Source organism: Erinaceus europaeus, chromosome 6 (genome assembly GCF_950295315.1).
Source record: "Erinaceus europaeus chromosome 6, mEriEur2.1, whole genome shotgun sequence".
Lineage (NCBI taxonomy): Eukaryota > Metazoa > Chordata > Mammalia > Eulipotyphla > Erinaceidae > Erinaceus > Erinaceus europaeus.
This window is the reverse complement of record NC_080167.1, coordinates 11,592,351-11,619,142: the sequence shown is the minus strand read 5'-3', so window position 1 is coordinate 11,619,142 and position 26,792 is coordinate 11,592,351. Positions and strand designations below refer to the sequence as shown.

General features: G+C 59.5%; 1 protein-coding gene across 2 annotated transcripts in view; it reads right to left on the bottom strand.

The window, feature by feature from the left end:
- Positions 1-434: 434 nt before the first annotated feature.
- The window catches only part of RBM19 (RNA binding motif protein 19), a 71,289-nt gene continuing 44,931 nt past the window's right edge, over positions 435-26,792 (bottom strand). For both annotated transcript variants that reach the window (XM_016190719.2, XM_060193037.1), the window contains exons 22-25: positions 19,151-19,256; positions 11,459-11,579; positions 1,025-1,137; positions 435-882 (exon numbers count right to left, since the gene is read on the bottom strand). In XM_016190719.2, coding sequence (XP_016046205.1) covers positions 1,028-1,137; positions 11,459-11,579; positions 19,151-19,256 — 337 coding nt within the window. In that variant the 3' untranslated portion in view covers positions 435-882; positions 1,025-1,027. The remainder of the gene's footprint in view (positions 883-1,024; positions 1,138-11,458; positions 11,580-19,150; positions 19,257-26,792) is intronic.

Genomic DNA, 26,792 nt, shown 5'->3' with positions numbered 1-26,792 from the left:
TCTCCGTGAGGAGAAGGGAAGAGGGAAGACACAAAGACAAGACAGATGACAGATGTCCCTGCTCTGCCCCAGCTAAGCACCCGCTTCACTTGCTGTCGCTGGGGCCATGGCAGTCCTGGGGGTGGAAGACAGGTCATCTTGGTTTCAGACAACACGCCCAAAGCAGTGTCTGTCCCACAGGGATGGGGACGAACTTAACCTGGCAGGTAGGAGGGAGGGAGGGAACAGGCAGGATGAGTGCAGACAGATGGGGGTTGTCTGCCCCACAGGAATCAGGGGCATGGTGCGGGGGCGGGGGCTTAACAGCCTGGGGACCTGCCCTGGGCAGCTGCTGGCCCCTTCCAGAAACAACAGAGCACTCCTGAAGACACTCGGAGGACACGCCTGGGAAGCCGCCCCCTGCCCCCGTGCCCCTAGATAGAGAACTAAGTGCAAACACTGTCATGTGTTTACTTAGATCCACTGGCCCAGCCACACGCTGGCCCCTCCGGTGTCACAGGAGGAGTGGGGGCCTTGGCCTCTTCAACCCCCGCTGGTCACAGGTGGGAGCCCCACTCTGGCCTTGTCTTCCCCCTTTCAGGTGGGCTGGCTCCAGGCTGGAGAAGCTGCGGCGGGGGCATGGATGTTGCTTCTTACCAGGTGGAGACTGGAAGTGTCTGTCCCAGTCCCTCCCTGAGCAGAGCTAGTAAGATGCCCTGTGGCTGAACCAGGTCTGAGTGCTGGGGCAGGGTGGGGGGGGGGGGGGGCGCCTGTGAGCAGCCTCTGGGCCGCCGCTCAGCGTCCCTGGAACAGGAGCCGATGGAAGGTTCTGGAACCCGGTGCTCATGCTTGATGAGTTGTTGTGGTGTCCTCACAACTCACAACATCTCCCTCTCGCCGAGGCTGTGTGTGGAAGGCAGGGTGAGTGGTGAGGGTGGGGTGCAGGTCAGATGGGGCTAGGGTCCCGTTCCTTGTTGCTTCCCAGAGCCAGCCCTGGACGCCCCACCCCTGGCATCCTTCCAGGCGTCCCCGGCAGGATATCTACCCTCTAGGGGCCGGCAGCAGGCTGCAGGGGCTCCCCACTGTCGTCCTCATCACTGTCCTCCAGCTGCTCCAGGACCGCGTCCAGCACCAATGACCGCTTCTTCTTGGGGGGCTCTGGGGGTGTATGTGGCAGGAGGTGGCAGATGAAGAAAGAATAGGGGAGATCAGAACACCCTCCCCAGCTCAACCTGGCCTGGGGGAGCTGAGTCAAGACTGGATGTGAGTTGGGGGGTGGAGGAGCTTCAGAGTCTCGAGGGACGGTCAGGCTTCTGGGAGGTGCTTGGTAAATGCTGGGTAAACAGATGCCCAGGGGCTCCAGGGAGACTCTGGAGGGATTGGGGACTGGGCGTGGCTTTGGAGGAGAGGGGTCATTTGACTTGGGCACTGAGGACTGCAAAGGAGTTCTCCGTGAGGGGAGAGGGAAGGCCACGAAGATGCGCAGACAGATGTGAGGCCTCATGAGATGCGCAGACAGATGTGAGACCACACCAAGGCTCACCAAGCACCTGTTACTGCTCTCTTGACAGGCCTATAGGTCAGAATTGCTCAAATATTTTTCCTTTTAATTGAAAGCTGTATTCAATAATGACATAAGAAGGGGAGAGAGAGGGAAGGAGGGGCGAGGGGGGAGAGAGAGAGACAGAGAGACACACAGAGACTCTAAGACCCAGGGTGCCTGCTCTGGCATAGCTCAGAATTGGGCTTAAGACCTCATCCTTGAGGGCCCAATGCTTTACCCTCTGAACTATATGCCCTGAACTGCTGGCATCGGCACCTCTTTCTTCTTTAAAGATATTTATTTGGGGCCAGGGAGTAACACACTTGGTTGGGCACACATGTTACCATGCACAAGGACCTGGGTTTGAGCCCACACTCCCCACTTGCAGGGGAGAGGCTTCTCGAGCAGTGAAGCAAGTCTATAGGTGTCTCTCTTTCTCTCTCCTTTCAAATTCTGTCTTATCTAATTAAAAAAATAATAAATAAAAGGCTGCTGGGAGTGGTGGATTCACTACGCAGGCACTGAGCCCAAGGGACAACACTGGTGGCAATAAAAAAATGCTTGATGGGGAAATTGAGAGGGAGGGAGCTTGAGAGGGAGAGAGCAAGCGAGCGAGCTGCAGGCCTGTGTCATGGCTTGTAAAGCGTCCTTCCTGAAGGTGGGGAGCGGGAGCCTGAACCCAAGTCCTTGAACCTGGGTCCTTGTGCATGGGAAGGTGGGCTGCCGCCTGGCTTCCCATCACTACAGTCTCTTACAGGTAAGGGGGTGCGGGGCCAAGTCTGAGACCACTAGGCCAGGAACTGGCGCTGCTAGGCCACTACCCATGCCCCCTGGTAGCCCAGAGAGACAAAAGCAGAGAGAAAAAAATGTGGATACCCTACGTCCGATGGGGGGGGGGGGCGGGAGGCAGCAAGGGATTAAGGGAGGCTGCTCCAATCCCCCTTTCTCCCCTGGCTTGAACACCTCCCCTGGGAAGGCTTCCAGGAGGAACTGAGCTTCTGGTGGACCCTTGGTCTCTCTGGGCCTGTGGGAATAGCGGCCTTCCTCACCCAGCACTCGGCCAGCCCCAGAAAGGAACTGAGGTGATCTGGACCTCTTAGAACTTCCCATATCCTGGGCCGTCTGTCCATCAGGCTGGTGATGTCTGCTCCCACCCAGGACCCCAGGCAGATGTCCTGTACTCAGGCCCCAGACCTTACATCCCCCCTTTGAGACGACAGCCTGGCCCCCTGGACGTCACACCACCTCCCTGTCTGGGGTGCTGTTCTGGGCCCCTGCTGGAACAGTGGGCTCACAGGTCACATGAGGGGTGAGTGGAGGGAGACAGGCGGCATGGGAGGCCACTCACAGGAGCCCAGGCCTGGAAGTTGTCTCCATGCTTGTTAGCGGGGAGAAGGAGGGGGGTTGACGACGGGGTGCCACGGGGGGCAGGGCGGCTTCTCCCTCCTCCCTCCTCCCTCTAATCGTTGGGCTCAGGAGGCGCACAATGGCCTCTGGAAATTCAATCTGTGGGCAGGTAATGGGAGCTGGGAAATAGAAGGGGACAGCTCAGGCCTGCAGTCGCCCCCGCCCAAGCACTGGCAGCGGGAGGGGTGCTAGCAGCCAGGAGAAGGGCCTCCCACACCCGCTCCTGAAGGACCCTCCATGGCCTGAGCATCATCACCTGCCTGATCTTTGAGCCCCCCACTCCCACCCCTGACCCAGCCAGCTGGGGTGTCGCCCTGCCTCCTGCACCCACCAGCGCCACCCCAGGGCCTTCAGAACCTACTACTCCTTCCTTCTGGAATGTTCTTCTGGGAAGTGGGGAGTGGCTCGGGGTTCATGCCTTCCAAGTGTGCTGCCCTGGGTTTGGTTCTCAGCACCACAGGGGAGCACCAAGGGAGCTCCGTGGAAGGGTGGAGGGGTGCTTCTTTCCCAGTTCCAGAGCCCCCTCCCCAGGCAGTGCCAATGCCCCTAGCTCACTCCTGCCCCCTGTTGGCATGCCGGCTCTCTCCACACTGTCTGTGGGGGAGCGTGGAGCAGGGGAGGCAGAAGGGGGGGTGCAGGTGGGTGGTGGGAGGTGCAGAGGCAGAACAGGGGCTACCAGCAGTCAGGCAGCCTCTGCCCAAGCCCCCCACCATGATTCCCCGCCCCTCCCGTTCCAGGCCAGGTGCTCCTGGATGCAGACCCAGCCAGACACACCTCTTGAGTTTTTATTATTTATGTATTGGATAGAGACTGAGAGAAATCATGAGGGGAGGGGGAGATAGAGATGGACACTGACAGCCCCGCTTCAAGGCTTCATGGCTTGTGGAGCTTCCCCCCTGCAGGTGGGGACTGAAGACTTGAACCGGGGTCCTTGTGCACTGTGACATGTGCGCTCTACTGGGTGTGCCACCCCTGGCCCCTCTGTGCCTCCCTCTGAAGAGGTCACCTGGCCTGAGGAGTCATCCACGGAGGGAAGGAAGGTGTGCGGGATGGGCCCTTTGCAAAGGACATACCATCCGGGCCTGGCTGACCCCTTCCCCGGGCAGCGCCACTGTCCTCTGTGCTGGGTGGGTGCAGAGAGAGCACCTGAGACCCACAGCTACCATTTGGGGCAGGGGGAGGCTGCGGATCTAACCCCAGCCTGTCCCATCTGTGACCCTGCCCAGAAAACAGGAGGGTGGTGAGGCAGGGGAGCATGGAGACCCCCCTACACACACACACACACACACACACACACACACACGGCTCACACGGCTCTCCAGGGCCCCCATGACCTTGGGCAGGTGGCTGGCTGGCTCCATAGCTGCACTGGCCTGCAGAGAGGGGCTGATGCCCCCTGCTGCTCAGCACCTGCAGCTGCACCCAGGGCCATGGGGGAGGGGGGGTAAACCTGAGCTTCCTGCTGACTTAAACCCCCCGCCCCCCCCCCCCCCCCGTGCCTCAGTTTCCTTCCCCGTCAAGTGGGGATCTGTTGCAGGAGGTCACGGCAGGTGACCAGTGGGCGCTAGAAAGAGTGAGGCGTATTCCCCCGGGCCACATGCTGGACGGGCCTGGAAGGCAGTGACAATGCCAGGGTGGGGCCTTGAGTCACCCCAGCTCTGGGTGACTTTGGAGAATGAAGACGAGCAGTCCCTCCATCTGGGGGCCGGGCCACCCTGAGGGCTCCGGCAGATCAGGCTCGGGTGGGGGCAGGGACCCCCGTGGAGGATGCGTCCCCAGCACCCCTGCGGCCCTGCCCTGCCCGCGCTCCGCTCGGGGGAACAGCTGCTCGGCTCCCCCTCGCAGACATCAAAAGCCTCAGTGGGTTTTCAGCAAACACACACAATGCAGAGCCGGGAAAGGTGTCAACGCGACATGAGCGCAACAAGCTGCGCATTTTCTTCCAGCGCCGCAGCTGCGCCGGCAGATAAACACCCCGCGGATGTCACCAAACATCAATACCCGGGAAATTAACGTGACAAAAAGCTCAGCCGGCCCCCAACGGCCCCCCAGTCCTGCCCCCCTCCCCCCCACTCCTCCGGATCCTGCATTTCTGGAGTTCCCATCTAATGATTTTATTTTTCAATTAATTCCTTGACAGAATGCCAGCCCGTGCCGCACTGCCATCCCTGGCTGCTGCTGCTGCCCTGTGTGGGGGTAGGAGGTGGGGGTGTTCCCCCCCCAGAAGGCACTTCATGGGGTTTTGTTCTGGAAGGCAATGGGAAGGGAGCCGGGGAAGGGAAGGAAGCTGGGGTGGCTCTGTGCCTTGGCGGGGGTTCTGGGGTGCCCCGGCCCCCCTCATCCCTGTCATACTGTCTGTGCCCATCAGAGAGGACACAGAGCCTGATGAGAGACAGCATGGGTGTCCAGGGTGGCCTGGACTAGTGGGTATGCCCTGGCCGTTGGCTGCAGCTATGGGGGGCAGGTCTGGGCCTGCTCACGGTTCCCCACCTCAGGGGCCAAACGCTTTCTCTGGCTGAGGAGGCAAGTGCGGCCCTGGCAGTGGTGCTCTGGGTCACGGGGAGACAGTGACACCTCCTGGCTCCTAACCCCCGCCCCCAGAAGACAGTGCTCAGGCTTCTGTTTATGGCTAGTGGTGTGTGTGTGCTTGTGTGTGGGGCAAGGGCAGTGGGTAACCCCCACCCCAGGGCTCCTTGGACATGTGCGCACTGTTCCTGGGGGGGGGGGTCCCAGACTGTGACACAGTATCTGTGGGTGGCCACATGGGGGGAGGCCGGGCCTGAGCTGCAGACCCTAACTGACATCTGGTTTGTGACGTGGCTCAACATGGAAGAAAGTGAGCTGCTGGGCCAGGGGACTTGCGTGCCTGAGGGCCCAGGTTCGATCCCTGGTACGTTACGTATCACAGTTGAGCAGTACTCTGTTCTCTCTCTCTCATAAAGAAAAAAATAAATCTGACTTGGCCACAGGTTCCCCTGCCCCCACCCAGGGCCCTCTGGGACTGCTCATTGGCCCTGCAGATAGGCAGCCCTGCCGGAAGGGGAAACCCACAGCTTTTAGACTCAGCGAACTGCCACTCTGGGTGGGGGAGGGGAGGAGGCTGAGGGGAGCCCTGGGCACAAGGCCTGGCATGGGGCTGCTGCTCACTCCCCGAAGCTGGCCAGGCCAGACCTCACCTCCATCGCTGACACCTTTGCCCGGAGGCCACCCAGGAGGCCCCCTGCCTCTTGATCTGACAGCATCCATGGGCATAATCCTGACTCCCTCCTGAAGTGTCTGTACCTCAGGTAGGGCTGAACTCACAGAGCATCGACTGGATGGACTCTCTCTCTCTCCCTCTCTCTCTCTCTCTCACACACACACACACTCTCTCTCACACACACACACACACACACTCTCTCTCTCTCACCCTCTCTCTCTCTCACACACACACACACACACACTCTCTCTCTCTCTCATTCTCTCTCTCCCTCTCTCTCTCTCTGTCTTAGTTTTGTGGTGCCAGGCCCTCCCATATGTGTGATTTCATGGCTCCTAGGCTGACCTTTTTTCATTCTTGTTTCTTCTGACAGACAGACAGACAGAGGGAAGCACAGCATAGCCTGGGAGCTTCCTCTGCTGCTCTGGAGCCCCCACGTGGCTCTGGGCTGTGCCACCCAGTGAGCTATCCCTCGGCCCTCAGCAGCACTGGGTGTCACTAGAGGCTGCCTGAGGTGAGTCACTCCCCACAGGACACAGGTGGGGTGGGCAGTTGGGGGAAGGGGTAGGGTGAGAAAGCACAGGGCCCCACACTGGGGGTAAATGCCAAAGAGACAAGGTGGGGTTCCCAGAGGAACCCCCCCAACACACACACACACACACACACACACACACACACACACACACACACACACACACACACACAGAAAGCCCCTGGGGCCTGGGAGGTGGTGCAGTGAGCAGGGCACTGAACTTGGAAGCATGAGGTCCTGAGTTCTATCCCCGACATCCCATGTGCCAGAGTGAAGCTCTGGTGTTGTGTCTGTCTGTATCTCTTTAAATAAATAAATAACAGTGACAAAAACTGGAACCCCTCTGAACTGGGTGACATCACTGGCAAGTCACTTCACCACAGGCTCTCCAGGCTGGGCTGACTGTGGGCTACCCCTGTCACCCACGGTGGCGCCCCTGGACCTGAGGCTATGCTGGTCCCCTCAGGAGAGGAGGAAGAGGCACTAAGCCTCCAAGGTGAGGAACTACAAAAGTGCTAAAGGGGCCAGCAGTGGCACCTGACTGCCTGCATCAGCTGTCTTCTTGCTCTCAAAACAGTCTGGAAAGTCACTGCTGCTGGGACCTGGCCCCACGGAGCAGGCCAGGTGGCCTGGAGTGGGCAGTGCTGCCGGGGCTGCCCGACTGCTGCTCCTATTGATTGGGGGCAGCAGGGCATGGGGCCATGGGTGGGCCTCCTCCAGGGCAGCCCTGGGGGCATGGTGGCTCCAGGCATAGGTTCCTGGCCATCTTGGGGTGAGGGGGGGCTGAGCCTGTGGGAGGGAGGGTCACTGGCTAAGCCGGGGGGGGGGGGGGGGGGGTCTAGGGCTCAGCCTGGGGAGGCTGGAAGGGCAGCCTGCCTGGGACCCTAGGGCTCTCTTCTCCACTAGGGGAACAAGCCAGCTGTCCCTCTTCTCTCCAGCCCCAGAAGCTGGAAGGAACAGGTGACATCTTTGGTGGAATGACAGCAGCTACAGGGGGCCGGGGGCAATGTGACGGGTGACCTGGCGGAGTGTGGACTGTGGCAAGGACACGCCCTGTTGCCTTTCGGGAACGTAGGGCCAGGGGCTCGGGCTTTTCGGGAGAGGTCCGGATCTGGACTTCGCAGGGGACACCTTCGGCGAATGTCGGGGTGGTACCAAACGACTCACAACTGCTCTGTGTCTCACCTTCGGTGAACCAGAGGGCCGGGGCTGGTCTCATCTCACGGCTCCCTGGGGGCGTCCCCTCTGTCTATAAGCCCCCCGTTGCCCTCTGAGTGGGCACCCAGCAGTCCCGGCAGCCTCCTCTGCTGGCTGCTTTTCTTGACTTCCTCTGGATTTGGCCTGAAGCAGCCCGGCCGCCCCCCCCCCCCCCCCCATCCCGGAGGCAAAGGCCACCCTGCGCTCGGGTCCCCCGGCCCCTCGTCCAATCCGGCCCGGCCCCGCCCCTCCCCGGGCATCTCTGAGAGGCTCCTCCTGTCAGTTTAATTCCATGATCGATGAGGAGGAGCAGGAGGAATGGCCCGGCACAGCTGGCTTCCCCGTTAGCCCTGGCGGGGCTTCCTGGCCTCACTAGCGACGGCTGAGTGAAATGTTTGCGGAACGCAGGGAACACAAGTCAATAACAATTTAGCTGGATTGGGAGCAAGCGCCTTCCCGCACGGACAGAGACTCCCAGGGGAGGGCAGCCGAGAGAGAGTGCGCGGGATATTGCTCAAACATGAGGCCAGGGGCTGGGCGCAGCGGGACATAAGGGGGAGCCGGTGGTGACCTGGGGTTGCCAGCCCAGCTGCCCTCCCCCCAACCACCGTCCTCTGCTGTCTCCCAGGGCCCCTGGGTGTGGCTCCATTGGTGCCTGTGTTAGGAGCCGCTGCCAGGCAGTGGCTCTGCCCCCGAGGGCTTCAGGCTCCCAAGCTCCCTCTCTCCCCCTGCCCTCTGCAGCTGGTGTGGCTGGGGGTGGGGTGGGGTAGGGGGGCCTGCAGGCCCTTTTGAGCCCTCTCTGGTGCCACCTGTGGAGTCGGGGATCAAACAGCCATCCTGAGTCCCCAGGGGCACCTGTGGAGGCCATGTCCCTAGGCAGGGCTCTTGGTGACAATCTGGGACACTGCCCTCCACTCTCTGCAGGGGTCTTGCACCGCTCCTGAACTGGGGGAGTGGGGGCTGCTAGAGCCAAGCCTCAGGGAGGGAAGGGACAGAGGCAGCACCTAGGTGGGGCAGTGAGACAGAACTTTGGGTGGGGAGGGCACCTTGGGCCTGAGGGCGGCTGGCAAGGTCTTTTGAATAATCAATTCCATGACTTCACATACTTGCCGGAACTCCCTGCCCCTGGGTTTTAGCCATTGATTATGTTGCCTGGGCCCAGATCAAGGAGGCGCAGGCGCTGGGGCTGGAGTGGCTGGCATGGGGATCACGGGCTCCTGGGCTTTTGATGGTTTGCGGCCTGGGGAGTGATTAAGTGAAGGGTGTGGGGGGCGGCCAAGAGCTGGCGCAGGCTTTAAATAACATCTGTATGCTGATGAGTTCACATCTCGTGGCTCAGCCCGCCTCTGATGGGCGTCTGCACCCCGAGGGCCAGAGCAAGCACTCCCTCACCTCTGGCTTCCAGGCCTGCGCTCAGCCCAGGCCACCGGCCCCTCAGAGGCTTCCAGAAGCAGGTCTGATGGCTCCGGTTCCCACTTTTCACTCCCAGCATCTCTGTCCCCACCCAGGCCACTGTCCTTGCTACTGGGACACTGTATACCCTGTTCCTGCTCCCCTCCATGTACACCCCCCTATAGCACGAGTCGGAGGCTGGCATTGAGGACTGGGTTAAGGCACCCTCTCCACCCCTCATCCCATCACACCCCACAAGTTCTGGTGAGAAAGCACTGCTGGGCTGTCCAGCCTTCCTCCTGGCCACTCCGCATCAGGCCCTGCTCTCAGACCACAGAGGCCTGCTGCACAGAAGCTGCTGTCCCAGGGCCTCTGCACCTGCAGATGCCTCTGCTCCCTGAATTGGGGCCAGCCGTGCATCACTCCTTCCCTCCCCAGCTCACTTCCAGTCTGCCTTCTCCTGCACTTCCTGCCCGGGCCCTGTGCCTACTTGCCTGTCTGCCGTGGCTTTTCCTCTGTCTTCCTTTGACTTCTGTGTTTAACCCTCAGCTCTGTGGGGGCTAGGCCCTGCACTCTCAGACAAGCAATAGACCTCTCTGGGCCTCAGTCTGCACCTTGGAAAAGGGGAATCATGCCCCCCCCCCCCCCGGAAGCTATGAGATGCAAACTAGCGTGAGTGAGACCACCCAGAACTGCTCTCCACACTCTGCTACCCAGGGAGCTCCCCCTTCCCTCTCCACCTCTTCCATCTGGCTTGACCTTTACCAAGATGTTACAGGACTGCTGGGCTGGCCGCATCCCACTAGCCCAGAGTAGCCTTGTCTCTCCCTGTGGGGTGACACCCCATGCCAGCGGGTGTCCTGCATGTCAGGCTCCGGTGGTGATATGTGCTTAGCCAGGTGCACCACCGCCCAGCCCCCTGGATGCTCCTAAACCTGAGTTCCCGAGAATCACACACGACCTTCTAGAAAGACCAGGGGGGGCACAGAGGAGCCTCCTGTCAGGGATGTTACACACACATACTTGCCCGTGCTCGGTGTGACGACACCTCCGGGTGTCACAGCCCCTGAGGAAGGTCCATCCCAGATCAGAAGCCACTAAGACAAGGCTTCCAGGGCCCTAAAACTCCCTGTCCCGTGTCCTGCTCTGCCTTGATAATAGCATCCTCGGTTTTCTGAGGTCTATCACACGCCGCTTTGCTACCGAGCGCAGACAACACAGCGAATGCTGATGACTCATCTTCAAGGCTGTGCCCCCAAGGTCCCAGAGGTCTGATCTCCGGATGAGCCTGCAGGTGGGCTGCCTCAGGCCCCCCTCCCCCCACACTCCATCTTCCTTCCAGTCAGCATTGCTCCTGCACTGTGGCCCCGAGACACAGCCCTGGCCCCAGCCCGCTGATGAGTGCGGGCCCACAGATGCTGGTGGGTCGCTGGTCCCGTGCCACTAAGTCCTGTCTGGGTGGCTGTGGCCCCAGGAGCCCAGGCTGGCTCAGGCCCAGGCTGCCGCAGGGGCTCATGGGATTGATGGGGGCTACGCTGGGTGACACAGGAAAGCTGAGCCCATAGTCCTGGGGGCCCCTGGGGTGGCACATGGGAGAGCCCCTTGCATGGGCATAGCTGACATGGCTGAGAAGAGGTGCTGGCTGAGCTACACACAGCCCCGGCTCCCCGATTTCTGGCGCCCCTCTCCTCATGTTCCCCAGCTCCATTGAACTGACTGCGTGACACAGGTATCCACACTGCCGGGCGGGGCTGGGACGAGATGACGAATGTCTGCTAAGCCTCCCATGGGCCATGGGCCCACTCTGGGGAGTCCTCACACCTCCCCCACCCCCAACTCGCTCTCAAAGCCTTGGAGAGGAGTGAGGCCCTGGGGAGTGAGCCTTCTGCTTCCACTAGCCTCCCTGTCACCAGGTGCCAAGCCTGTGATGACCTGCAAGTCCCCTCTGCAGGAGGCCTGTGTGGCCCGGCCCTTCAGGCCATGTCTCAGCTCCTTTGGGGCCCCGCAGTGCCCCCCCTCCCCATGCACTGGGACACCCCGGGGAAAGACTCAACGGGGAAGGAGCCGAATGAGCGGCCAGGTTACGGGACACCTTGGCCCAGCAGTGCTGTTCATGAGCCGTAGTCCTTGCTAGCACCGTCCCCCCGCCCCCCCGCCGTGGTGTCCTCTGGGGGGGAGAAGACGGGGGTTGCGAAGTGGGGTGACTCACCATGGAAGTGCTCGGCTGTCTTGCGCCGCAGGGCCTGCAGGCTCACCTCTGCATCAGCCCACTCCAGCACCAGCCGGCGGCCGTACAGGTGGGTGCTGTGGCACAGGGCGCTGAAGGCTCTCTGTAGGGGAGGGAGGATAGAGACAGTCAGGGGACAGCGGCCAGCCAGACCCTGCCCCACATGCCCCAGGTCCCTGGAGAGCACAATATGTCCAGAGGGCCCTGAGCTACCCTGCTTGGGTGGGCATGCAGGGGGGCTCGGCTCAGGCTCAGTTTCCCTGTCTGGCAACTGGGATCATAGCCACAGCTCTGGGAGGATGGAAAGGGCTAGGGCAGGGGTGGGGACCGGTGGTGTTGGCTCCCTGGCACTGAGGACTCTGTGGGCCTGAGAGACAGAGACAACTGGGAGCACTGCTGTCAGCACATGCTGATTCTGGGCACTGAACTGGGGCTCTGTGCATGCAAGTCCTGTGCTTTAACCAGTGAGATAATCCCCCCACCACGTCTGCTTTCAAGCACACCCCACCTGTAAGACTGTGCTCTAGCACTCAAGGAACCAAACACACTGACCCTGGGAAAGCTCACCCGGATTTAGCACACACGCTTGGGGGGCGGGCGGGGGGAGGAGGCGCAGCATAAAAGGGTATCTGGAAAGTTCTGGGGGTGCGTGTGATAGGCATCTTTTGAAAACTAGACACCGTGGCCAACAAGTTCAGGAACCGTCCTGTGCTGCCCTGAGAAGGGCCAGGTGTGGGAAGACCTCTCTCTCCCTCGCCACCCCCCCACCTATTTTAATTAAAAAAAAAGAGAAAGAAAAAAAAAAACACAACAACAACAACAAAAAACCTCTTTCTGGCTGCCAGCAGAGCCTCTGCATTCTTCCCCTCCATGCGGATATAAAAATGCATCTGGACTCGGAGCTGGAATGGGCCATTCTGAGCTTTCGTATGCAGGCACGCCCAGCTGGCGAGGCAGGAACAGCCTGGCTGGGGGCCGGGGTGGGAGCCTGGCATGGTGGGCGATTACGCTGGTGATGCCCGAGGAGCTGTGGCCCTGGGGACACTGTGGCGGAGGGGTGGCCGGGGCCGCATCTGGAGGAGGCTGAGGGGCATGCACAGGGCCGTGGAGGTGTGTCCCCACTCTGGGCCCCCCACTAGCAGCCACATGTGTTTTGTTTCCTTCCTTCCTTTCTCTCTTCTTTTTCCTTAATTTTTTAAATCATTATCTTATTACTTAGACAGTCAGAAATCAAGAGGGAAGGGGGATGGATAGATAGAGAAAACATCTGCAGCACTGTCTGACCACTTACAAAACACTCCCCCTGCAGGCGGGACCCGGGGCTCGAACCTGGGTCCTTGTGCATTGTAACGTGTGCACTCAACCAGGTGTGCCACCTCCTATCACCCACCCCTCCCTCTCTTCCTTCCTTTCTTCTCCCAGAGCACTGCTCAGCTCTGGGAGAAGAAGCTGGGGATTGAACCTGAGACTTCAGAGTCTCAGGCGTGAAAGTCTTTTTGCTAAACCATCATGCTGTCTCCCTGGCCTCTGCGCTTCTTTCTGACCCCATGACCATCCACAAAAGTCAGAGAGGGCTCCACTTCCTCCAGGTGCTGCTCCAGGCCCCACTCTCCCCCTCCCTCAGAGGCTGCCTCTCACCCGAGGCTCGCTGCAATGATCCTGGGGGTGTTTAGTTCCCCCCACATCCACACGACACACCGTGTACTCTTGGGCAAGCTCCCAGCCTCTCTGAGCCACTTCCTCACATGTTGGAGGGAGAGAGGGAGGGCTCACGGAGGGGATGCTAGGAGCTGCTGTTCTGAAGACACAGGCCCTGCCTCCCATTGGTCTGGAACAGACAGGAAGGCAGAGAGAGAGAGAGAGAGAGAGGCTGCGGAGGCCCTGGTATCTGGAGTTAGGACACAGCTTCTCTCTCCCCCTGGGGCCGGGCCTCTGGAATTACTAGGAAATCAGGTTGTGGGCCGAGCCTCAGACTGTCTCAGGACTGGGGGGGCTAAAAGTGGCTCTGGGGAAGCCAGGAGATCGGGTCTCACCACAGGAGTTGGATGAGGGCTATTCAGTACCACGGCAAGTGAGGAGGAAGGATGCCTGGCGAGGAGAGTTCTGGGCACAGCAGAGGCCTGGCCGCTCAAGGTCCCTGCCATCTGTTCCTCTGGGGTGTGGGGGTTCAGCCCGGTGCTCAGGGTGTGGGGAGCTAACCTTAGGGCCCTTTTACTCTCTCCATACCTGGCTTCTTCTGCCTGTTTTGCTTCCCGGGAGTCAAAGGGCCTCCATATATATATATATATATATTTTTTTTTTTTTTGCCTTCAAGGTTATTGCTGGGCTTGGTGCCTGCACGACAAATCTACTGCTCCTGGAGGCCATTTTCCCCCATTTTTGTAGCCCTTGTTATTAATCATTGTTGGATAGGACAGAGAGAAATCAAGAGAGGAGAAGACAGAGAGAGGGAGAGAAAGATAGACACCTGAAGACCTGCTTCACCGCCTGTAAAGCACTACTGCCTGACCCCCCTTAAGACAATTTTTATCAGACAGAGGGACCAGAGCACCATTTCAGCTCTGGCACATGATGGAGCTGGGGATTGAACCTGGGACCTCAGGCATGTAAGCCCTGTACTCTCATGTACTGAGATATCTCCTTGGCCTAAAGGGTCTACTTTTTTCCCCCCTTTGACCTAGAGTAATCACTCACTCGCCTGCAAGACCACACCATTCCCAGTGGATTTTCTTTCTTCTTTCCTTTCTGTTTGAGAGAAAGGAGGAGAGACCCTACAGCTTCTGGTGGGGTCACTGTGGGACCCAGAGGCTCAGAGCCCTGATGGAGCTGTGTGCTCTTGTCTCCTGGGAGTCCTTCCTCCTGCCTGGCCTTCCCTCTGGCCCTGCTCCTGAGGCAGAGCAGTCAGGAGGTGCTGATGGTGGAAGGAGGGTCAGGAAAGCTGGCCAGCTTGCTCCCCTTGTCCCCATCTCCCTGTCCCTGCATAGTCCCTTAGATGGAAGGCAGTGACAGCTCCCTTTCTCTGGGTGGTCTAAGCGCCTGGCCTGTCCCAAGCCCTCCTTCTTCCCTGCCCTGCTCTCTTCACTGGGGTGGGCTGTCCTTCTTCCTGCAGGGGGCAGAGCCAGGGTTGGGCAGGGTATGCGGGAGTCCAGAGCTGCCCCCCACAACCTGCCTCCCGTCTGTTGAGGTAGAGGGTATGTAGGCTGGGAGGTGCCCTGTCCTTTCCTGCCATGAGCCCTGTAGCCCAGCTGCCTCCTTAGGCGACAGAGGGCCAGGCACTGCCCTTGGCAGGAAGAGATGCCCTTGGAGGCCCTGGGCACTTAGGCCCATCTGTTCTGTCAGGCAGAGATGGGGTGGCCCTTTCTCCCTGGCAGACGCTGTGTCCCCGGAACTCAGATGCCACCAGCCTGTCCTGAACCATCTGTGTCGAGCCTGGAACGGGTACCACCTGAGCTGGCAGGGGATGGCCTGGGAAGCAGGGCCCATGAGGTCCGTCACTACTCCCTGTGGGTGACAGCATGTTCCTGCGCCAAGCTCCCAGGGTGGTATTTGGTCCCCACTTGGGGGTGGGGGGGAGCCAGGTAGGAGTGGGTCGCTGGAATCTGTGGGGTCTGTGCTCACGTGGGTGACTGATCCGTGGGCTGGGCCCCTGCTCTTCCAGGTCAGACACAGAGGACTGTGGGTCAATTCTGAGAAACGTGCAGGGGCCTGCTTCCAGGCTGGGATGTTGTGAGTCTTTTAAGCAGATATTCCTTCCATCCATCCATCCATCCATCCATCCATCCATCCATCCATCCCTCCATTTATTCACTTTTTCATCCCAATTCAACCTAACAATCCTGGAGGGTTTCCTGAGACCCCACACCCTAAGTCAGGGTTGGAGACATAGTTCAGCCTGTTAAAACACCACCTTTTAGGGCTGTCTTGCAAAAGACTTGCTCGCCTCAGGCCCCAGAAGTCCCAGGTTCAATCTCCAGCACAGCTGTGCAGTGCTCTGGTGTCTGTCTCTTTCTATCATTAAAATAAGTAAACTATTTTCAAAAAAATTAGGACACCACCTCTCATGCCTGAGGCCCCAGAAGCCACAGGTTCAGTTCTCTGTACCACCTAAGTGCTGCTCTAGTCCTTCCCCTCACTGAAATATTGGGGGGGGGGGAGTGAAGGGGGACTCCCCTGGACTGAGCAGAGCAGAGTTGAGAGGAAGAGGCCATGTCAGGTGGCCCCAGGTCATGCATGGTGAGGCTGGAGGGGACGTGCCAGGTTCCAGAGTGGCCCCTGTTGGTTTGGGGAAAAGATGAGAGACACCCTTGCTTTCTTGAGGGCCACTTGTGGCTTTTGCTGCCTGGCCTCCTTGCCCCCCCCCCCCCCCATCATCGGCATCACAGAGGCAAAGGCAAGAGGCAGCCCCTCCCACACTAGCTTCTCAGTTCCCAGATGTGGAGGCTGAGCCTGAGTCTCTGCCCTGCATTGCAGGGCTCAGGACCCCAGAGTGTTCTCTCCCTGCTTCCAAGCTCTGTGGATGAGGACCAGGCCACACCCCAAAGCGGGACCAGGCCTCCCTGAATGTGCCTGCAGCTGACACTCAGGGAGACACAGGAGCATCCTGGGCGGGGGCCTCAGTCTTCCCACCTGCCAACGGGCAGCAAGGCAGTTTCCCCCGGTGGAGACCAGTCAACTGGGATTCGCACCTGTGTCACTTGTCAGAGCCGGCACAGTCAATGAGAGCAGCTCTGGCTAACCCGGGCATGGCACTAACCACTGGACTTCTGGAACACGGCTGGCCCAGCTACCTACCTACCCCATGCTGTGTGGAGTGTTCGCTCTTGTGGGCACTGCCCCTGCCTCTGGGAGCCTTTCACAGAGCCCCCTAGGAAGGGTGATGCTGGACGCTGCACCTGTGCTGGGTGGGGACCTGGGCTGCTCCCTATCACCCCATCCCAGGGGGGGACGAACTGGGGGACAGTGGTGTCTGCTTACCGCAGGGAGTGCGGGCCTACCAACCAGCCCTGCTGCTGCCTCACTCGCCCCGGCTGCCGGCTCCCCCCGAGTGTTTATTTAAGCCAACACATTGCTCTGCTAATTGGATAACATTCCATGTGAAAATAGACCTTTTAAAACAACAGCCGTGGTGGCAAATAAAAACAGCTGCAACTGCAAAAGTACAAAGACGGCTTGGCTGCGGGGAGATTAAAGGCGCAGGCTCGGCAGACACTTGCGTCCCACGTCCTTGCTGCCTGTCCCTCCTGCCCCCGGCCAGCCCGCACGGGAGAGGTGCCCGTGGTGCACCTGGGGGACCTGGGGGAGGCACCAGCTGGCAGGAGGCAGGTGCACTCGGTGGGGGGAGCCGCCCCGGGCTGCAGCCAGTCAGCCCTCTGTCCTCTGCGGCCCTTTTTCCTCCTGAGCTCGGAGCTGGGGGGGGGGGGGTCGAGGGGCCCCAAGGGTCAGTGCCAGAGGGCTGGGCTCTGGGGTTTCTCTGCTCCTGCTACCTCCCGGTGGGGACCTTGCCTTCTATCCTCGTGCCTAGGGGGCACGTGGATTCTGCTCCGAGTCTCAGAGCCCAGAGCCACAGTGACTCTGACCCCCGTGGAGGAGGCTTCTGGCTGAGGGGCTCCCCACATTCTCTGCCATCCTTTTCTGTTCAGGATCACTGCTGTCACAGTGCCACCTTCCTCACCACCCACTGCAGACAGACTGGGAGCCAGCCCTGCTGTTTATTTTATGTAAGAGATGGGGCGGGGGGGGAGAGAGAGAGAAGGAGGGAGAGATGGGGGGGCGAGAGAGAGTGAGAGACCACAGGACTGAAGTTTCCTTCAGTGAGGTGGGGCCAGGAATGAACTTGGGTTGCAAACACAGCAAAGCAGTGCACCATCCAAGGAAATTACGACACCAGCCCAAGCCCTGCCCTGTCTGTCTGTCCATCCATGCTTCCTTTTTTAATTAAAAACATTTTTTATTACTTTTATTTTGTTTGCTAGAAACAGCCAGAAATCAAGATGGAAGGGGGTGATACAGAGGCAGAGAGACACTTGCAACACTACTTCACCACTTGCAAAGCTTTCCCCCTGCAGGTGGGGACCAGGGACTTGAACCCAGGTCCTTGTGCACTGTAATGTGTGCACTCAACCAGGTGTGCCACCACCCGGCCCCTCTTTTAATTTTTTTGGTAGTGACAGAGAGAAATTGAGAGGGAAGAGGGGAGACACAGCGAGAGAGAGAGAAGCACCTGCAGCCCTCCTTCATCGCTAGTGAAGTCTCCCCCCTGGAAGTGAGGACTGGGGACTTGAACCTGGGCCCTTGTGCATGGTGATATGTGTGCTCAAGCCAGTGGGCCACCACCTAGCCCCTGCCAGGTCCTGTTTGGACAGTAACCCAGCCAGGGGCCACATGTAGCTCAGTGGACAGAGCACACACCTTACAACAAGGGAGGTTCTGGGTTTAATCCCAGGTACTACATGGAAGCATCTGGGCGGGCAGCTCCTAGGATGGTGGGGGCAGGGCTGATGTGTCTCCTCTGTCGCTCACATTTTCTTCTCATAAAAAGACTCCTAGGCAGCTCCTAGGATGGCGGGGGTCGGGCAGTAGCGCAGTGGGCTAAGCGCAGGTGGCACAAAGCACAAGGACCGGCCTAAGGATCCCGGTTGGAGCCCCCGGCTCCCACCTGCAGGGGAGTTGCTTCACAGGCAGTGAAGCAGGTCTGCAGGTATCTATCTTTCTCTCCCCATCTCCTCTCCATTTCTCTCTGTCCTATCCAACAACGACCAGCATCAAGGCATCAACAACAACAACCACAACTACAACAAGGGGAGCAACAAAAGGGGGGAAAAATGGCCTCCAGGAGCCTCGGATTCATGGTGCAGGCACTGAGCCCCGGCAATAACCCTGGAGGCAAAAAAAAAAAAAAAAAAAGACTAGACCATCGGGCTGGAAGAATTGTTCAGCGGTATCATGCATGCTTGGGGGCCCTGGGCACCGTATCAAACAAAAAACAGCCTCACCTACCAACTTGCTGGGGGGAAACTGAGGCACATGGGGCATATGCTGCTTATGCTGAGCCACTCATGAGTGGGGTGGCAGAGTTGGAGACCCCCACTCTGGCAGCTGGGGGCTGGGAGCCCGTGGCTGAGAGAAGAGAACGCTGTTTGCAGGCCCGGTAGCTGAAGCGGGGGCAGGGGCAGCTGCCCGCAGCCTGGGAGAAAGGGGAGAAGCTGCCCGGCCCCAGGACAACAAAGCTGACACTTGAGCAGGGGACAGTGAGACAAAGGTGGCTGGCAGAGTTCCCTGGGTCTAGCAGCCGCACGCTTCCCAGGGCCCTCGACACCCCAGCTGTGCCTCCCCCAGTTCTGCCCACTTGGCCTGACTGGCCTGCTCACAGCAGCAAGAAGCAGGAACACTGAGCCCCACAGCAGAGGGGCCGCCATGCTTCTGAAACAGAGCGGGGGGGGGGGGGGGTGAACTCTGTGTCTGGGTCCTGTAGCAGCTCACACCCCAGGCCCCCCAGGAGTGAGGAAGGAGAGAAACCGAGTCCCACAAGCTCCCACCAGGGGGTGCTGGGGGCTCAGGGCCAGGAACCTTCTCTGGGCAAGGCTGGGAAGCCTACTTGTTAATCGACTGGGGGGGGGGGGATGACACAGAGCTGGCCCCTCCCTCCAGACATAATGCCCAGGGGTGGCAGCTCACCTTGGCATCTTGCTTGGTGAGGAAGTCCACGAAGCCGAAGCCTCGGTGCGTGCCTGTGCCGGACATCTTCTTGGGCAGGCGGACGGTCTTCAGCTCTCCGAAGGTGCTGGGGGGAAAGACGACACAGAGGAGTGTTAGCATGAAGGCCTGGGGACTGGGAGGGGCATGGCTGCATTCTGTCTGACATACCCACGCACACGCTGGCATGGCTCAACTTCTCCATGCCTTGGCCATGACGGCCGGGAGGAGGGTGGTGGGGCGGCAGACTAGGGGTGCAGATGGGAGACTCTCACGCCCTGGCCTGTGAGGGCGCATTTCTGGTCTGGCTCTCTTGACTGGCTGGGGATGCCTGGTCGGGGCTGCCAGGGCGCAGGGGTGAGTGGGTCTCCAGCCTGGGGGGCACTGTCTGGTGCACCTGCTCCCCCCACCCCCAGACTGACCCAGCAGAAGGAGCCTGGGGACCTGGACCTGGTGCTGTCTCCACACTCCAGGCTCCAAGCTCCAGAGGCCCCACCTTCCCGCCTTCCCTCCCACACCTGGCGCTTCTGCTTTCTACAAAGTCCAAGTCAGTCACAGCTTTGGTTCCCAGAACCCTCCTGGGTCAGGAGTCAGACACACGGGGACCATCCCCGGGGAGGGAGACACCCCCCTCCCTCTTTTCCTCCTCCCCTGAGAAATCGCAGGACAAAAGGAACAAGCCTGGCAGGCCGCTTATCAAATACATATGTGCAGATCGCTGATAAATATTTAATGCCTGTGGCCTCTGAAGAGGCGCCTTCTTTGATTTGAAAATGTGTGGGTGCAGCTGCTGGGGCCAGGGTGGGCCGCAGGCCCTCGTGAAACTACCTGCACCAGGCCCCCGCCATAACCCTCTGCCTTGCCCGCATGCCCAGGCATCCCACTGCCTAATTTCTGCCGGTGGGGCAGCATTATCAACCCGCAAAGTGAATCTGCACGTCTTTGTGCTGCCTGGCCTGGCTGCGGGGCCCATTGGAGGGACGGGGATGGGCAGATGGTGTTGGCAGGATGGCGGGTGGAGGAGTAGAGAGGGGCCTGGGATCCGGCTTTCTCCTGCCACCTAAAGGCAGAAGCCAGCCACCCCCAGGCCCCTGGCTGTCACGGGCTCCAAGTGGCCCTTGGCTGATGCCACCCTCCAGGTCAGCTCCCCTCCCTCACCCCTGGTGCCCTGGAGGGGAGACAAAGCCACTGTGGGTGTAGTCACCACCCACTTCTGCCCAGAGGTGCCGAGGATGAAAGCAACGGGCCGTGGGTGCAGAGGACAGGCGAGTTCACAGCGGTCGATGGCATCACCTCCGACTCCCGGATGGAGAAACTGAGGCCCAGGGAGCTTGTACTCTTGCTCAGTGGGCCTCCCCCAGGCCCAAGCTCGAGAGGCCCGCTGGATAACGCTTCTCACCCACTGCCCCTGCAATGGCCAATGTGGGGACTGACAATATCCAAGGTCTCTTTCCTCCCTCTGTTATGGAGACAGATGGGTGGGCACCACAGCTCCCTGCAATGTGCTGAGGGCCTGGCTTGAACCCAGGTCCTGCACGTGACAAAGCAGTGCATTAGGCAGAGAGCTATTCCCCAGGTCCCCAAGGCAACCTTTCTGAGGTCTGTCCCCCCTCCCCCCCACATGCCACAAAGCAGATAGTCTGACACGGGGTGGGCAGGAACTTCCGGCAGATGAGGGGTACAGTGACTTACCCAAAGCTGAGGGAGCACCCCCCGGACGCCCACAGTGAGGCTTCCATTCTAGGCCTTGGTCTCAGAGCCCTCTGCACCCAGACATATTCTTAGCCCCATCTAATGTCTGGGGCACTAGCCTAGTATGAGAGAGAGAGAAAGAGAGAGAGAGAGAAAGGGGGAGGGAGAGGAGGGTTGGTGTGGAGGCGACACCACAAGCTGAGGATAACACCACGCATGGCAAGCAGCCGTGGGCAGAGGGGGGCGAGGGCAGGAGTTAAGAGGGCGGAGGAGAGCTGGTGAGGAGAGGCGCAGGCAGCCTGGGGAGCTGGGCTAGGGGAGGCAGGATGGAGGGGGGGCTCTGGCTCCACAGGGACCGTGGGCAGGGACTGGGATACTGGGACCCCAGACCCAGGTGCTAGGGGACTGTGGGCAGTTCGGGGGCTCTGCATCTCAACAGTGGGGCAGCAGCAGAAAGCCCCTCGGTGTCTAGGGAGACGGTTACAGGGAGCGAGTGTGCTCTGCCAGAAGGTGGGATTAGACCCAACAAGGATGCCTGCTCCCAGCACGGCTGCCACCAGCCCAGTGACGTTGGACCCAGCGCCTGGATGTTGGAGGCCCAGGCCTTATAAGCACCTTGCTTCCGGCCGCAGGACCCTGGGCTGGACACCAGGGCAGAGGTCACCTGCCTGCATCCCCATGGCCCCCCACGGGGACTCTCACATAGATGAGCTTCCTGCCTCTGTGCCCTCAGGGTGGCTCTGGCTGCCTCCATCCCCCCAAACTGGGGAGCTCTAAGGATCTCGAACAGATATTGAAATCGAATCAAAATAGAAAGGAAAAAAACAAAACAAAACAATGAAAAATGTCTGGGGGGGGGGGGAATCGATGAAGAACCGGGAGCTGCTTGGAGATAAGCAGTGTCTAAATGCCAGCCATTATACAGGCTCTTATCTGAGCCGGTCTTAAGCACGGCTTTGGGACGGAGTCCGGCGCGAACCTCGACTTTTGGGAGCAGAGGCCACAGCCCCAGGGACCCAGGAAATGCCTCCCCCCACAAACCAAGACTGCCATTGGGGGGAGGGAGCACCCTGCTCCCCAAAGTGCAGATAACAGAAACCAGAAAATAGCAATTACTGTATCGGAAGCTGTGCATAAAGCGGACAGACTGGGTTTTTAGACCTGGCCCCTCCCCCAACACACACACACACACACACACACACACACACACACACACACCTTCAGTGACAAACTCACACCTCACTTTCCCAATTATTTCATTCACCTCGGGTTCACCAATTACACCCCGCCCCCCCTTTCCCCGCTGCCAGGTCTGGGGGTCCTCCGCCTTGGGCGTTTGTTGTCACATCTCTAATTTCCTTAGAGGTGTGTGTGTGTGTGTGTGGAAGGGGTTGGCGGGAGGGGGGAGGCGCAGAGAAGTTGAGTGAAGAGAGCTAATTACGCCTGCCTTCCAAACAAGCCAGGGCATGCAGAGTGTGCCCGAGTTGCCCCGTGGCCTGCACACTGCCTGCACCAGATTCGGGGGGGGGGGCACCTTGCAGGCTCTGATCCATCCTGGCCTGAGTGTCGGGGACTCAGCTCTGTGCCTGTAAAGGCACGGCCCAACCTATCTTCTTGACTGTGTGTGTGTGTGGGGGTGGGGTGGGGGTGGTGGGAGACGACAGGCCTGTTCAGACAGGTGTCTAGGTGCCACTGGACAGTTTTGCTGGGGTTCCTGTGCCTGGGTTTTGGGCTCGACAGGCAAGCCTAGTATGCACTCTGACACCAAGGGGGGCTCTGCCCACCCCCCCCAGGAGCTCTGTTGTCACCTTAAGCTCTCAGGACGCAGTTAATTGCCGTTCTGTCTGGGGGTGTCCCCCAGGCCTCCAATTCCCAGTGGATGCGGTTGGCGTGACTTCCTGCCGCCAAGCACTCAGGGCTTTGTGGGACAGAAAGCCAGCGGGGCACCCTGGGAACCCGGCATCTAAGGGCTCAGTAGCCCTGCAAGTGACCTCACTGTTACAGCCACTTTATGGATGGGGAAACTGAGGCACGAACACACGTGTTCTGTCCAAGGTCCTGGTGGCACCAAAGGGCTGCTGGAAGTGGGTTGACGGGGGGGGGGGGGGCGGTGCGTGTGGGCTAGCACTAAAGTAAGCTCAGGTATGTCAGGAACCAAGAGGGTGGGCTACATTCAGGGAGCCCTCGCCTGAGAGAGAGAGGGGTCAGACAGCCCCAGAGACATAGGGACAAGGGGTCCCCCTCATCTCTGCCTGGGTGCACGTGGGCCCACAGGACACCCCAGGGGGCCTGGATTCTGTCCCCCCTTCCTTACAGAACCCCCAGGGAATGCAGAGCCAAGGGAGCACCCCCCCCCCACCAAGTCTGTGGTCAAGATGGCTTGGTCCAGTCCAGGTGACTCTTTCCTGTCACCCAGTTCAGCTCAGGAGCCACCTTGCCTGGCCAGCCCCGTTAACAGGGTTGTCGCACGATGGCTTGTCTTCTTGTGCTGTCCTCTTCCCCTTCCTGTTTCAGAAGCAGGAAGAATATGCCAGACAGAGAACTCAGGTGCCATCTCCCTCTCCTTCAGCGGCAGTGCCCAGGTCTCTGCCTGGCCCCTGGAAAATGCCGGAAGCACCCCTCTGCTCACGCGCCTGGCCTGGTGGGCACTGTCCTGTCCTTGACTCATCGCATACCCCGGCCGGCACCTTCAGAGGGGAAGCTTCATGCATGGTGGGCCAGGGCTGCAGGTGTCTTTCCACCCCTCCCCTCCCCCTCTATAAAATACAAAAAGGCCACTGGGAACTTAGGAGTCATGAGGGCACTGAGCATCAGTCATAACCCTAGTGGCAAAAATAATAAAGAAAAATAAAAAAAAGGTGGGGGTAGATAGCATAGTGGCTAGCGAACAGACTATCAGGCCTGAGGTTCTGATAAAAGGAAGAAAAGAAGAAGAAAAAAAAAAAAAGGAACACCCAGGCCAGGCCATCACAGATGTTACCCGTGCCTTTAAGTTACAAGGTGCAGAGCAGATCCGTCTGGAAGAGCAAGGTGGAGACAGGTGGCCGTGGAACCCCTCTGCTCCCCAGACAGGAAGACGCCCCCCTCACAGGGACACTGGTTATTTCCTGGGACACAGCAAGGAACCACAATTTAGGAGCTGACCAGGAAGCGGGGTAGTCACAGGAGGACACCGTCCTCACAGGTAAGGGCAAAGGGTCTTCGTCTAGAAGGAGGTGACCCGGGATTCACCTAGAGACTCAGGTTCAGAGCCCGCAGTTGGTGTGCCCTTCCTCAGATTCAGTTTTGTCACCTGTCAAGTGGGGAGAAGCAGTCTACCCCCCTCTTGGAGGTTGATAGCTTGGGATAGCTGAGCGGGGGGGGGGGGGGGGCAGTCAGAAGTGATTCTGCGATCCTTGGAGCTGTGCAGAGAGAAGTTCCCCCACTTCCGCCCACACGTCCCCCGAATTTTACCAGGTGACAGGAGGAAACTCCCCAGGGTGGCAGCCCTCCGCCAGGCCCAGGGCGCCTCTTGCCGGCACTGCCCACGTCTCTCTCCCCTCTGTAAGCTGAGAGGACGGAGACGCAGCCCCTGGGCCGGGGTACGTGTTCGGGGGTGGGGTGGGGGTTTCTGTGCCTCTGCCTGCACCTGAGTTAATGAAACACGCAGAGGCTGCCCTGCCCCCCCCCCCCCCCCGTCGTTGTCAGCTGCCTCGAGTACAGCTAATTCCATTACAAGAAAATAAAGTGGATAATTCAGGCTAATGAAATCGTTCCGAGAATGTGGCCCACCAGAGGTGGACGTTCAGAACCAATCTAACACCCTTTGGTGTTGCTACCCCTCGGTGCAGGGAAACGTTTGAGGGAAGGGAGGGAGAGGGAGGGGAAAACCAAATCTCACAAAGACGGGGGTGGGAAGGAAGCCTGTTTTCTCTCCTCTCTCCTCAGGGCTTCAGTCTGGCGGCAGAGTTCTCTGCACAGAGCCGCCTGCCGAGCCCCACGCTTGCTGCGGGAGACCCAGGAAAAGATGCAGAGAGATGGGAGGAGGAAGCCACGAGCCGGGGAGCAGTGGGAACCATCCAGGGCTGGTCTTGAGTCCCCACGTCCCTGAGGGCAGAGACCTCTGGGCTGGACTCAGCATCTATCCCTGGGTCCCCCTCTGAGGCAGGCAGAGAGGGTGGTGAGCTCTGTTCACAGCACACCTGGGCTGGCCCACCTGCTATACCGGCTCCTGTCACCCTCTGCATTTACCCCGAGCCCAGGGCCCTGGGGTGTGATTCATGGGGGGTGGGGTGGGAGGGGGAGCAGCATAGCCCGCGAAGCACCGGACCTTCAAGCATGAGGTCCTGGGTTTGATCCCTGGCATTCCATACACCAGACGGATGCTCTGGTTCTCTCTCCCAACCCCCCTCCCCAGAATCAATCAATTTAAGCTTGATTTAGTTATTTCACATGAAATACACGTTTAGAGGGAAGCCAGAGCACCGTTCTGCTTCATGCAGTGCTGGGTTCGAGCTGGAGTCCTCAGGCATGCAAGTCTTGCTCTCCCACCAGCTGTGCCATTTCCCTGGGACCTCCAGAGACTCAGGCCCAGGAGCTCAGAGGATCCCCACTTGGCTCCCGCCAGCCCACACTGCTCTCCCAAGGGTGCCTATTCTAGGTGCTCTGGCAAAGGGGACGGGAGGTAGCAGCCCCCCAGTGGGGTGGGAGGCTAAATGGGGACAGGGACTTAGGGACAAGGAGCTCAGAGCCACAGGGCATGAGCAGGAGTAAGAGTGGAACCCCCCACCCATCAGTGTTCACCCCCCACGTGCAGCCCCCGTGGAGGGTCTGAGTGCCCAGGCTGGAGTGGCGGCTGCCTCGCCCACACCCTCCACCACACTACACCCAGCTTGGCAGCTGAACCCCACTTCTGCTTGTGAACCACTCCCCCGGGTTCAAGCTGGAGCCAGCCAGCCTCCAGGATAAGGTAAGGATGGCAGCTTTGAGAGACACTACAGCATCCATGGCAGACAGCATGGTGATTCTGCAAAGAGCCTCTTGTGCCTGAGGCTCCAGAGTCCCAGGTTCAGTCCCCAGCCAGAGCTGAGCAGTGCCCCAGTAAAAACAAACACCCCAGCTGATACATTAGGTAGGTGGGTTGTGAGGCAGCTGGTTGAATACAGGTTACCCTACGCGAGGGCCTGGGTTCAAGGCCCCTGGCCCCCACCTGCAGGAGTAAAGCTTCATGAGCACTGAGACAGTGCCGCAGGTATCTTTCTCTCCTCTATTTCCCCCATCCTCTTTCAATTTCTCTAGGTCTTATGCAAAAATAAATTAAAAGCGGTTTCCTGGTTTAAAAAAAATAAACAAACTATTTATTTTAAAGGGGCAGGGGAGAGAGCGTAACAATTATGCAGCGAAGTCACAGATCCAGTCCCCCCACCACAAGCCAGACGGAGCAGTGCTCCAGGAAAGAAAAAGGAAAAAAAAAAAGGATTAAGAAGTCTAGAGATTTCTGACACTGTCATGAGGGCACAGTCACCCCCTAACTGCTCCCAGCACTGGGACACCCCCTGGCGGTGGCCCCCTGCCCCCAAGAGTCTGGCACCTGCCTGGTAGAAGCAGAGTGTGGCAGCGTGGCCCCAGGAGCCCCAAACTGCGACAGCTCCAGGGAAACCCACAAGCTGAACCTCATGGCTGCCAGTAGGGCCGTGGCCCAGGGACCCGTGATGTGGCTTTGCAGATGACAAGGATGCAAACAGGGAGCCCCGAGGCCTCTAGGAGGGGGGAGGGCAGGCTACGAGTGGGGGTACAGGGAGCCCTGATTCATGCTTCTGTGCATCGTGGGGGCAGGAACACCCACCAGAGCTGGGACAGATGGAGGAAAACATTATGGCAATAAAACCAGTGGACGTCCTCTCCACGCTGGTGGGAAGGGGCCTCTGACCGGCTGGTGGGCTCTAAGGAGAAG